The 12,383-nt window shown below is 40.2% G+C and overlaps 1 protein-coding gene across 2 annotated transcripts in view; it reads left to right on the top strand.

Moving 5' to 3' along the window:
• B4GALT6 (beta-1,4-galactosyltransferase 6) overlaps positions 1–12,383 on the top strand; it is a 63,606-nt gene that overhangs the window by 38,597 nt on the left and 12,626 nt on the right. For both annotated transcript variants that reach the window (XR_008375927.1, XM_053571126.1), the window contains exons 4-5: positions 6,370–6,494; positions 11,935–12,051. Coding sequence is in view for 1 of the 2 variants with exons in the window: in XM_053571126.1 (XP_053427101.1) it covers positions 6,370–6,494; positions 11,935–12,051 (242 nt within the window). In the remaining variant the exon portion in view is untranslated. The remainder of the gene's footprint in view (positions 1–6,369; positions 6,495–11,934; positions 12,052–12,383) is intronic.

The following is a 12,383-nucleotide window of genomic DNA, read 5'->3' as shown; positions in this document are numbered from 1 at the left end:
ATGGGGCTGCAGACCTGGGGGTCAGGGGGGTGGTCTGGCTCACGGTGATGATGCACAGCGACCTGTCAGTGAATGGGACCGCAGACTGGGGGGTGGTCTGGCTAAGGGTCATAAACTCCAAAGGAGGTAAACTCAAGAAAGAAGGAGGTAGATGAGTATTTGAAGGGTGCAGGTATGAGTCTGAAGAATACCTTTTATGCCTGACTGCAAGATTCTAGATCTAGGAAAGTGAGCACATTTTACTTAACATAGTTTGAAATGAAAGATGTGGTTTCCTTTAGATGAGGAGCTAGGGGGCTGGTCGTATTCTAGAAAAAACATTGAGGTACAGTAGAGGGAAATTTATTAGCAATTAAATTGTTCAAAAAAACATTTGAAAAGGCAGGAGGAATAGATAATAAAGCATATTTTCTTGACAGACATACTTCAATTAAATAGTGGCTTTTGGGGAATAAGAAAGAAGCAGACATTAAATGCATGTTGTAGGTTATTTCCCTATAATCCTGAATGGATGTGTGTGACATAAGGTAATATAGTGTTTATGGCTCATACTTTAAAGGAGGTGATGAGTTTCTCAATAGAGAGTCGGAGAACAACTTGGAAGAGCGTAATGAAAGGTGTGAAGTCCCCAGGGGTAGACCAGTGGTTTATTAGGGGGATTATGAGGCAAAGCTGGTGACACACCAGCAAAACTATTACCTGGAAGTTATAGTTTGTCATTCAGAATAAATCAAGAGAGAACCATACACAGGGAAGGAAAGTGGGTATTAAGAACTAACTGTGTATTGTGCTCAGATCAGGAGACAAGAAATTGGGCTGGGGGCTGTTATTTTGGATCACCTGCATGTGGGTCACCTTTTGCACAAGTGTCCTAAAGACATATTTTAGCACAGGCTGGAGCCAGGGAGTGGAATTGCAGGTAGGAGAGAAGCAGGGGTGAGACAGGAGTGACAGCCAGCTTTGCCTTCCGAGTCATTCATTGATTCATTCATCCTGTGTTCAGGCGTTGCCCTTGCCATTGGGGATGTGTAACACTCTCTTAGTTTAAAATGCTTAGGTTTGGTTGTTTCAAGAATAGGTAAGTAAGAAATCACTTGTTAAGAAGTTATAAAATTCTAGAATTCGAGAAGCTTAGTAAAGTATTTAAAATAGGCAGTGTCTAATGTTGGCTTCAAAGGGGACAGTAGGTGACTCATGGCTGGATGACTCATAACTGTTCAGTCTGAAGTTGTACTTGGGAGGCAGGCAGCACAGAGGATGAGGGGAGGGAATATCCTGTCTTAACATGGAAATCCTTTTCTGGCTTTGAAAAGGAATTCACTCTAAGGGACATTTATTTCTAGGAGAAATTCAGATCTTTCTCTCACTCTGTCATCAAGAGCTTTGGGCTGTGCACATATAAAACCCTGGGGATAAAACAGAGACAAAAGCCAAAGTATCTAGAATTAGGCTTTAGGTAGCAAAAAAAATAGAAACAGGCCCAATCAAATTTAATTGGCCTTAAATTTGATTTGAAATGTCAGAAAAATGTAAATATAGGTAACTAATATATATTGAATATTTATTGTTTTAAGAATTATATAATCTTGGGTGGTGCCTGTGGCTCAAGGAGTAGGGCGCTGGCCCGATTACCAGGGTGGCAGGTTCACACCCAGCTCCAGCCGAAAACTGCAAAAAAAAAAAAAAAATTATATAATCTTAATAGAAAAATAATACCCTACATGTCATGGGATACGTCATAATCAACACCATGGTAAGCCTGTCTATTGTTTGGGCCCACGTGTGCCTAACAGAGGCCAGCCCCATTCAGGTCCAGCTTCCTCACATGAGGGTCATTGCTGGATATCTCACAAATTCAGCATTAGGGAATTACAGTAAATGTCCTGCATAGCCAGAGGTGCAGCTTAGTTGTGCTGACACAAGACTGAAGCAGCTCAGCACAGGACACTGAGAGGGAAATTATTTATGGCTGACGCAGATTCCGTGCTCTCACCTTGTTCCTCCAGGTAGCTGGCAGCCCTTTCCTCCCTTCCCGTGTTTTTCAACCTTTTTTATCTCACAGCACACTTGAACCTATAGTTAAACTTCCATAGCACACTCAAATTATGTTGATCAAAAAAAAAAAGTAAGACAAAGAATATACTTACTGTACTTTGTATTTCTTTTGAAAATAATTTAATTAATGGCCTTTGAAAAATTTCCAGGCACCCCTAACATCCTCTCATGGCACACCGCCATATCGTGGCACACCTCTGTGTTGTGGCACACCACCGTGTCGTGGCACACCAGTTGAAAACCACTGCCTTAGGCACTCAGTTTTCCTGCTCTTTCCTTTCTAACTCCAGCCTGTGAACATAGTAAAATTCATTATTTGGTAAATGATATTGTTTATATTTGTTGGTTGATTGTGATGACACTATTAGATAAATGGATTTCAGTCATTATCTTTATTTTTTTTGACTTTTAAAATCTCTAACTGGGGAAAAGAAAGCACTTGTTCCCAGTTGAAAATCTCAGATTTAGCACCAGCAGGGAATAAAGGTTGGGAGTTCTCTGTCTAGCTCAGTGGATTCTTTCTCTTCAGTTGCCTTTGAAATCTCAGCATGTGAAATAAAGGGAGCTGCCCTGGCCTGGTTCATTTCTTCACTTCTTTACAAGTGAAGAAGGCTGTGTCCTCTCCTGACTTCATTTATAGCAGGTGGATTTCAAATGCTTTTATTTATTATTATTATTTTTAGAACAGTGACTCACTCTGTTACCTAAACTGGAGTGCAGTGATGCAATCATAGCTCACTGTAACCTTGAACTCCTGGTCTCTAGCCATCCTCCCACCTCGGCCTCCCAAAGTGCTGTTATTACAGGTGTGAGCCACTGCACCTGGCTTTTTTAAAGCACTGGAATACTTTCTTGAGTGAAACCTGAAGGGGATACACAGAATGTAAAAGAGATGAAAGTGGCCATATTGGGGGACCCAGAGTCCTCCCTCCCCTCTCACAGGTTTCCTGTGAGAGAACAGTTTGGAATGCACATCATTAAGAGGTTTAGGGGTAGTGCCAGAGTCTGCAAGGAGAGGCGGCCAGTCAGGGATTAAGTACAGACTTTATTTTAAAGGAGCAGAATGGAGTCTGAACAGAAGTCAGCTCAGCTCACACAATTTCAAGGGACTTTCACTTCTGTAGTTGGAATGTGGGAGGGATTCATGAGAGGTGAGGGAAGTCATCTTTCCTGCAGAGTGAATGATGCTGTGTCCCAGACTGATTTTAAAATTACTGCCTTCCACAAAAGGTGTTAATTTTGCATGAAGGCTTTATCTCTAGAGCCAACCAGGACCAGGGTAGGAGATCCTGATGCTTCCCAGGAACACCAGCCTTGAAGCATTTCAGGAGTGGGGGAGAGGGTTGCTGTGACCATGCTGTTTGGTCTCTGACCTGCTTTTGATCACTACCTGTCCTCCCAGGATGTGTACCCTTGTCAAGGTCATGGGATTGACAGGAGTATGGGAGGGGGTTGCTGTAGTCATGCAACTTGGTTTCTGGCCTGCTTTCTTTCTCTCCTGTCTCCCAAATAGTTGTACTTTTGTCAGAGTCCTGAGGATTTCTTCCCCACAATCACCACTAGTTAATCTGTTGAGTTCTTCCTCCTGGCCATTCTTTCTATAATATACCCTTTTCCCTTCCTTTTCCTGTGCGCAGGGTCATCTTAACACCACTACCCTGTATTAGCATTTATTCATTCTCTTTCTCTCTCTCCAATCACACCTTTCACTGTTCCCACGGGCAGTGCCTTTCCTGGACCCCTCCCCCTGCCCTCAGCAATACTGATGTTGGTATTACCACTGGTAGGATGGTGTCATGCCACTGGTTATCTTTGGCCTTCAGCCAGCAACATAGTAGGATTTTAGAGCAAAGAGCGGTAGTCGGTCATCTGGTAAAGCTGCTAAGGGACTCAGAGGGGCATGGATGGGGGGATACAGTCAGGAGAAGACTGGGTTTCAGATGCATCAGTCGTGGGGGACAGTGAAAGACATAGGAACCCTCTCTATTGATAGAGGAGAAAGATGTAAGGCCTGTTTGCTAGCACATCTTTTTTGGAAATGGAAATTAAACTGCAGATGACGCTGGAGAAAACTGCTGCCAATAAGGATGATTACAGCTGTTGAAGCAATAAAGCTGGAAAAAAAGACAAAAAATGGGATTTAACAGTGCATAAAGAATACCAACTCAGTTACGTATGTGAACTGCTTATTATTTAGCCTAATTACTATCATTTCAGCAATCATGCATACTGTCAAATGCCTCAGATTTGTGTGAAATTTATTTGATTACAGTGCGAGATTCTGTTTTTGTCAGCTGAGTCAGGATAGTCTTACTTATGTTGACTAATCAGTCTTACATTTGACTTACCCCTTTCTCTGCAAGTTCATAGGTTTTTCTTTCCAAGTAAATCTGACCTTTCCAAGATTAGCTAGTTTGCATATCTTGTCACACAAAAGGGTGGGTGTTTGGTTATAAAAGACCATAGATTTTGTCAGTAGAACAGGCAGGCATTAGAAGATTACAATTTTTTTCCTATCTTGTTCTGGGAAATGTAGGCATTTGCATTTAAAATATTTCTCTCTAGCATTCCTCAGTGCTGAGTAGAGGATACTGAGGGTCCATCCTGGTTAGGATGAGGTGGGCATGGGCAGAGAGGCCATTGTGAAGACCTTGTAGAATACAGGATAGCAGGAGGAAGCGGGGGCTCTGTCGAGAGGAACTTTTTTTTATGTGAAGTTGTGGCCACAAGAGGTTGAGAAGGCTTGAAATGGAAAAACCTCAACATTTGTTGGTTTGCATTTTATGAGAGGAGGTGCTCAGAGAGGACAGTCTGGCTGGGGGAACCTTCCAGAGCAATTTGTACCTATTTGGAAGTTAACAGATGACATTAAAACTGCTAAAAGATAATCACAGTTTCATTCTACTAGCATGTCATACACCATTCACAGTGGCGCTGAAACATTGTGGACAGCCTTGCATTGAAGGGATGCTACCTGTGCCACAGCTGTTCAGCTCTCAGAGGAAGGTCCTGAGGCTTCCCGCTGATTCTTTCTTTTTTTTTTTTTTTGCAGTTTTTGTCCAGGGCTGGTTTTGAACCCTCCACCTCCGGTATATGGGGCTGGCGCCCTACTCCTTTGAGCCACTGGCACCACCCAGCTTCCTGATTCTTGGTTCTGTTTTTGATCATTTTAGTGGAAGTGGTTTTCCATTCAGTGATACACATTAGAAAAACTGTTAGTAAAGATATCTCTGATAATGTGGAATATTTCTTAACTTGGATGGTGAGTGCCTAGGAGGTCTAGAACATTTTAGAAGTCTGTGGTTTTTCAGTTTTGTATACCAAGGAGCTTGATACATGGTAGGTGCTCAAAATCAGTGCGTTGTTTGTGTTTGCATGTTTCCTCTTGTACTGTTGCATAACAAGTGACTGACCCCACTGGAGGGTATTTGGTACACTTGTTTAAGGGGGACAACAGAACATGTAAAAAACAAACAGGCAGTGGGTCAGTCCCTGCCCTCCTCCTCAGTTGGTATGCATTAAGAAATGTCAGTGGGTACCAGTAACAGCAGGGAGCACTTCCAGGGTGTACCTCAAGCCTGGCACTGTATTTGATCCTTCGCACAGACTATTTTGTCTACAGTGTACAACCACCTTCAGAGGCAGGCGTCACTGTCCTCTCTTATAAAGGAGGAAGCTGAGGCAGAGAGGTTAAATAATTTCCACTGTAGGCAGAAGCTGGGATTGAAGCTCCCAGTCAATCTAACTGCTTATTTAATTTTTAAGTATTTTAAATTTTAAGACATCAGTCTCCTATATTGGAAATAGTTTTAAAATACAGTGAACCTTCATAGCTAACCACCTCCCTACATCGACCACCTCCTTAAGTTGACCTAATTTTTTTAGAATGGTCATGCACCATATGTATGTATCAGTGTGGTTGGTCTAGTTCCTTATGTTGACCATCTACCTATGTTGACTAGTTTCTTCTAGTCCCCTGGGGTGGTCAAGAGTTTGAAGGTTCTACTGTACTTGAATACTTGCTCGATTACAGTGATATGCTAAGTTATAATGGCATGCATAACATTTTCAGTATATTACTCAACTGCAAAAAAGTGATTTTTTTTTTGGCTGATTTGCCAAACATAACCGTATGGATTATCATCAAAAGTAAAAGGGGGCGCGTTATTAATAATTGTGTGGTAATATGTGTAATAGAAATAAACTGTACTGTCATGGCAGCTCTGTTGTGTCATCACCCTACTGATTATTTGTCCTACTTGGATCTTTGAGGTAGAATATATTACAACAGTTCTTCATGTTTCTGACTTCCAGGTGGATTCCTCAATGTCAATGTAAGTGAAGTCAGTTTTGATGAAATTCATCAACTCTTCTCCAAGGATTTAGATATTGAGCCAGGAGGTCACTGGAGACCTAAGGACTGTAAACCCAAATGGAAGGTGAGATAAATTATTTTCTTTCTTTCTTTCTTTCTTTTCTTCTTCTTCTTCTTTTATTTTTTTTTTGAGCTAGAGTCTGACTTTGTACCGTGGCGTTACAGCTCACAGCAGCCTCAAACTCTTGGGCACAAGAAATTCTCTTGCCTCAGCCTCCCAAGTAGCTGGGATTACAGGTGCCTGCCACAACGCCTGGCTATTTTTGTACAGATTGAGTCAAAGTTATTTTTAGTAGAGACAGGGTCTCACTGTTGCTCAGGCTGATCTTGGACTCCTGAGCTCAAGCATTCTACCCACCTCAGCCTCCCAAAGTGCTAGGATTACAGGCATGAGCCACTACACCTGACTGCTAGATAAATCATTTTCATAAGTAATTTGACTATTACTATGCATTTGAGAAAAAATATGCTTGATTCAAAATAGAGTCAAATGTCTTTAAGTTTTGGTACAACTGAAACATCCACATTTCTGTATTTAATGCATAGTGTTTACAGTTCAGATGTGATTAAATAGTGTTATTTTGGAGACGTAAATGTACGTGTGCATATAAAGAATACATGCTCATGTGTTCGGTCTCTTGGAGTTCCTGGTAATAACTATGTGACTTGAATTTGGCTTGGAAAACAGTTTCGTGGTTGTTCTGTTCTATTTGGAGAGAGGCTGTGGTTTCTCTGCCTCCTGCAGTGGTCCCTCATTATTACCGACACCTTTGGGGCCACCAATTTCTGGAACTGTGAGAACTCAATGGGAGGATTTCATAACCCGATTTTTCAGTTGGATCTAACATTGGGGTTTTTAAGCTGTTTCTCAGAATTAGGAAATTCTAAAAGTTCAAGAATTCTCAAAAGGATACTCAGAGGTCACTGCAGGGCTTTAAAGGAAGGACTTCGAGCTCTTCATCTCTGTTTCAGAAGGCTGAGCATAAGCTTTGGAACTTTTTGATATGTCAGAATTCTGTTTAGTGTTTTAATCGAAAAATGGTAATGGGATGAGTCTGCCTCTGCTGCTTTAAGAAAATGGGAAGCCATGATCTAGACCAGAGTTGCTCTCAATACTATGAAATTGGTTAACTAGTGTGTATTCACGCAATATTGTTATGTTTGCATAAGAAGTAGCATTTATGTAATTCAAATGAAAACTACAATTGATTAAATCAAATGTTATTTTCTAAAGGTTTGTGATGTAACCTTCATCTGGAAATCATTTTTTTTTTAATTCCAGAACATTAGTGGGTCACACGTTTTGATTACAAAATTTATTTTTGTACAGACTGAGTCAAAGTTACAAGTGTGCCTTCACCCAGATAGTTGCACTGTATCCATTAGGTGCGAATTTACCCATCCCTTCCTCCTCCCTCCTCCCGCTTGATTTTTGTTGAGTTTTACTTCCTAGAAATAGTTTTTAATTTCTGTTTTAAAATATTAGTATTCTTCTAGAATATTTATATTTTAGTACCAAAAAAAAAATCAGTGGTAGGAGAAGGAAGTGTATGTTGTTAAACTCTTGAGAAAGAACCTCTGACATCTGACGTCCTTGACCTTGAACTCTGTGTTTGGGCATATGTTATTTATATCTGCATCCCTAACACAGAGCGTGTTTTCTTGTGTAAGGTAAGCACTAAACACAATTTTATTAAATTGACTTTACAAGAGAAATAATGCCTTTCTGGCCTTGATACAAATGATTAAATAGATGGTCAGCTTTGTTATTGCCTTAAACAAGTTGTAAAGCTACTCAAATAGCTTTACTTGGATTCTAGTACCAATTTTAGCAAAATGTTCTATTTCACAGTTGCTTTATCTATTTCCCATATTAGATTCATTTAATAGATGAATCTCTTTATATTTCTTTCTTTTCTTTTGCAGTTTCTGGCTGGGGCTGAGTTTGAACCCACCACCTCCAGCATATGGGGCCGGTGCCCTACTCCTTTGAGCCACAGGCGCCGCCCCTCTTGATTGATTTTCCTTACATTTGTATCTGAGTGAAATATGGCCCAGTTTACACATATTTATTTCACTTTTCAACAATGGCCTGGACAAATAAATTCTTTTTCAGCCCTTGGGTGATGAGTGCATATACTGAATGCTAAAGGAAGAAACAGCATGCCCAGCCACAAAGGCTGTGAGGGAGCATGACAGTCGATGCTCACATGTCTCTGGGATGTAGGATACAGTGTGCCCTCAGGTGTGTATGGGCTGCATAGTAGTAGAATAATTTAGGGTAGGAAAAATTAGGCATATGTGTCCTTTTCTCAGTGGTTTGTACCAGATGCATTTTAAATTTTCTAGTTTTCTTCTCATTTTCCAGGAGACAGATACATAATATCACACTTGTAGTTCTTACGGATATTAGTAGACTGTAAACTCCACTTGAATCAGTAGATAACCTTATTGAAAGGAGTTCCTGGGAGCAAACTAATTTTAGGATCTAAAAATTATTTCATTCAGGACCTGTATGATAATGCTACTTTTATTCCAGCTTTTAGCAAACCCTTCTCAGAATACAGTCCCATAGTTCTGAGCTATGCAACTGAAGGTATGAATTTTGGAGATTATTTGGAGGTGAGCTATACTCATATAAATATTATGTAACTATAAATTTACTAAATATTTAATACATAAATTCTCACCCTTCTGCTCCCTGCCTGTTTACTAGAGTTCAGAGACAGAAAGAAGAAATAACTAGATTTAGTTAAACATGTGCCATCCACTTGGTTCTTAATATTTGAGGTTCCTTAACTTTCTGATGCCCAGGATAGAGTGCCACGGTGTCATAGCTCACAGCAACCTCTAACTCCTGGGCTCAAGCAATCCTCCTGCTTCATCCTGCCAAGTAACTGGGACTACAGGCACTTGCCACCAGGCCTGACTAATTTTTCTGTATTTTGTGGAGATAGGGTCTCACTCTTGCTCAGTCTTGTCTCAAACTCTTGGGCTCAAGCGATCCCTTCCCCTTGGCCTCCCAGAGTGCTGGGATTACAGGCGTGAGTCACCGTGCCTGGCCTCTTTCTTTGTTTTACTTAAAAAAAAATACCAACCAACAAAATTGCTGTCCAATTAATTAGAACTGATGTCTTTCAAAACTAGTGTTTCTAGCAGTTCTAGGTATTCTTGAATGCTGCAGATTTGAGGGGAAGATTCTAGCACAGGGTGGACACCTTATAGAGGCGACCTTTTTTCTAGAAGGGAGGTTGGAAGAGGAAGATGATGATGCTTTTCAGGTAATTAAAAGTGAAGTGTTTACCTATGGCATTGCCTTTCCATTCAGAGTTCAGGTGGCAGAAAGCTTGAATAATTTCTGTCTAACCTCCAGGCTTAAAAACCAGACAGCTGCTTAATGCTGTTACCTACTGAGAGGCCTGGAGTTCCATTTCTAGTCCAAGGTTCCTCAAAGATGGGTCTTAGCCACCTTTTTTAAAACTACCTGGGGTGTTTGGTGAAAGTGCAGATTCTTGACTCAGTCCTCAGACATTCTGATTCCGTTGGTTGGTGGAGGAGGTCTTGCATTGTTTTATCAAGTGCTTCCTGGCTGAGAATTGCTCCTTGGTGGCTTCCACTTAGTGTTGAATAGCTAGATTCACCTTACAGTAACCAAGTCTGAAGCTGTGGCATTTGGAGATACTGTAGCTGGTAGTATACTTCAAGTTTGAAAACAGGACAGAAACATGGTGAGAGAAATTGATGTGGTAAACATCTTTCTTGATGGTTTTCTCATAGTGTGCATTAGAGGAAATAAGTGAAGAAAAAGGGTGTATACATTCATTAAGATTAGTGATTTTGTGGGAGCAAACTGAATGGGATAATTTTGCTCAAGCAAGAAGGTAAGGAGAGATTCAGGAGGACGAAGTGTTGTTTCCTCAGAAGATAATGACCAGATGTTCTTGGTCTCCTCTGGAGATGTAGCAACAGGGAAGTGGCTCAAGCAGCAAATTAGGGCAGATAGAAGTAAGAATGTCCTGAAACAAAGGCCATTAAACCTCAGAATAAAAAATCACAGAACACAGAGATCTTCTTTTTCTGGACATTAAATTATAAACTATTAAGAATGTGGCTGTTGCACAGGTATAAGAAGGGACATGCCAGATGGATTTTGAAAGATATTGTTTAGTTTTAATAAATACCTTGGTTTTAGGCATGTCATTCAGTCTTTGATAACTACCTCATTAAAATTGGACATTTATTTGCTGTTAAAATGTCAGTTTAGCTTATTCGAATTTGCCAAGTCACTGGTCATTTCTTTCTTTTATATCATTTTCAGTTTCTTTTTTTTTTTTTTTATTAAATCATAGCTGTGTACATTGATGTGATCATGGGGCATCATACCCTCGATTCATAGACCATCTGACACATTTTCATCACAATGGTTAACATAGCCTTCCTGGCATTATCTCAGTTACTGTGCCAAGACATTTACATTCTACATTTACCAAGTTTCGCAAATACCCCTCATTTTCAGTTTCTTTATAAGACTAAAATTAAAAAAAAAAACAAACCTCTTCAGTGAAAAAATTACTGTAGTAGGGGTTATGCTTTACCTCTGTACAAATTTTTTGAAAACCCTCTTACTTCGGTGAAAAAATTACTATAGTAGGGGTTATGCTTTACAGCAAAGCATGGGTAATTCTTGATTGCAGATTTACCTCTGTTTATCCTTAAATGTTCAACTCATCACTTGGCCTAGTTATATTTAATTAATACGGACTATTTTTAATATGAACTCTGGAGCCATTTAATAACTTCTTCCCTTAAATGTCTATAATTTGCCTTAACTGCTTTTACGGTCCATTTATATTATGTCATAGGCAGCCGGCTTGTGGCCAAATGCAAAACCAGGAAGAGCAGGCTAGAAAGTCTCACACTGACACCCTTCAGATGAGGCCAGTGGTAGGGTATGTACTCACTGTCGACGCCTTCCTCTTCTCATAGCAGTCCCAATCCTAAGAGTAAAGCTGGGGCCCCTGAGCTGGTTTGGCAGTGGGTTGATTTGGGAACTCCTTGAATATACCACCCATTGGGTCTAAAGCCCATCAGCAGGGAATTCCCAGCCCCTTGGGAGCCATTACTTGGGATAGGAGTGGCCTCTTGGTTGTGGGGTTAGCGTTGCCATGGTGGCTTCAATGTTCTCTCCATTTACTCTACATACTGCCGCCAAAGTAGTCTTTGCAGTTGCCAAATTTGACTTGTCTCTCTTTTAAACAATTTCCCATGGTGTGCATAAGTTAAAGCCACAGTCTTAGAAGGGCCTTCAGATCCCTGCTTCTCAAGACCACAAGCAGCATAGAGGCAAGGGCCATGTCTGTGTCTGCTCTCTGTGATATCTCTGGTGAGAAACTCATGAGGGTGTGGCTTTAAAGCCATAAGAAGTTTTCAAGCATCAGTCTTTATCTTTACCTCTAGGATTTGCCACTGCTTTTATTTACATGTATGACTATTTTCTTTTAAAGGTGGCAGTTCTCATTCCTTTCCGTAATCGCCATGAACATCTTCCAATTTTTTTCTTGCACCTGATTCCAATGCTTCAGAAACAGCGGCTGGAATTTGCCTTTTATGTCATTGAACAGGTGAGGATATTTTTCAAAATAGTCACCAAGTATACTAGGATTCAAACTCTTAGATGTGGTTTGATTAAAAATATTTAACTTAAGATTAATCAGGTAACTCAAATCCTTGGTTTATGGTTGTATAAAATTACATTTTAGATTGAGTTTGCATTTTTTTCTTGTAATAATTGTTATTTTCTTGTGCTAATTGTAATTTTGTCAAATGAGTTGATGCAACTATGCTTAACTTTAGTAAGATAGGCTTGATGTATTTAAATTACATTCTAAACATTGGATTGTCAAAGTATGATTTTTAAAAATAACTATATAACTGATTTTACCATATAGAATTA

This window comes from Nycticebus coucang, chromosome 19, assembly GCF_027406575.1.
Source record: "Nycticebus coucang isolate mNycCou1 chromosome 19, mNycCou1.pri, whole genome shotgun sequence".
NCBI classification, from domain to species: domain Eukaryota; kingdom Metazoa; phylum Chordata; class Mammalia; order Primates; family Lorisidae; genus Nycticebus; species Nycticebus coucang.
This window is presented reverse-complemented; position numbering and strand designations above follow the sequence as displayed.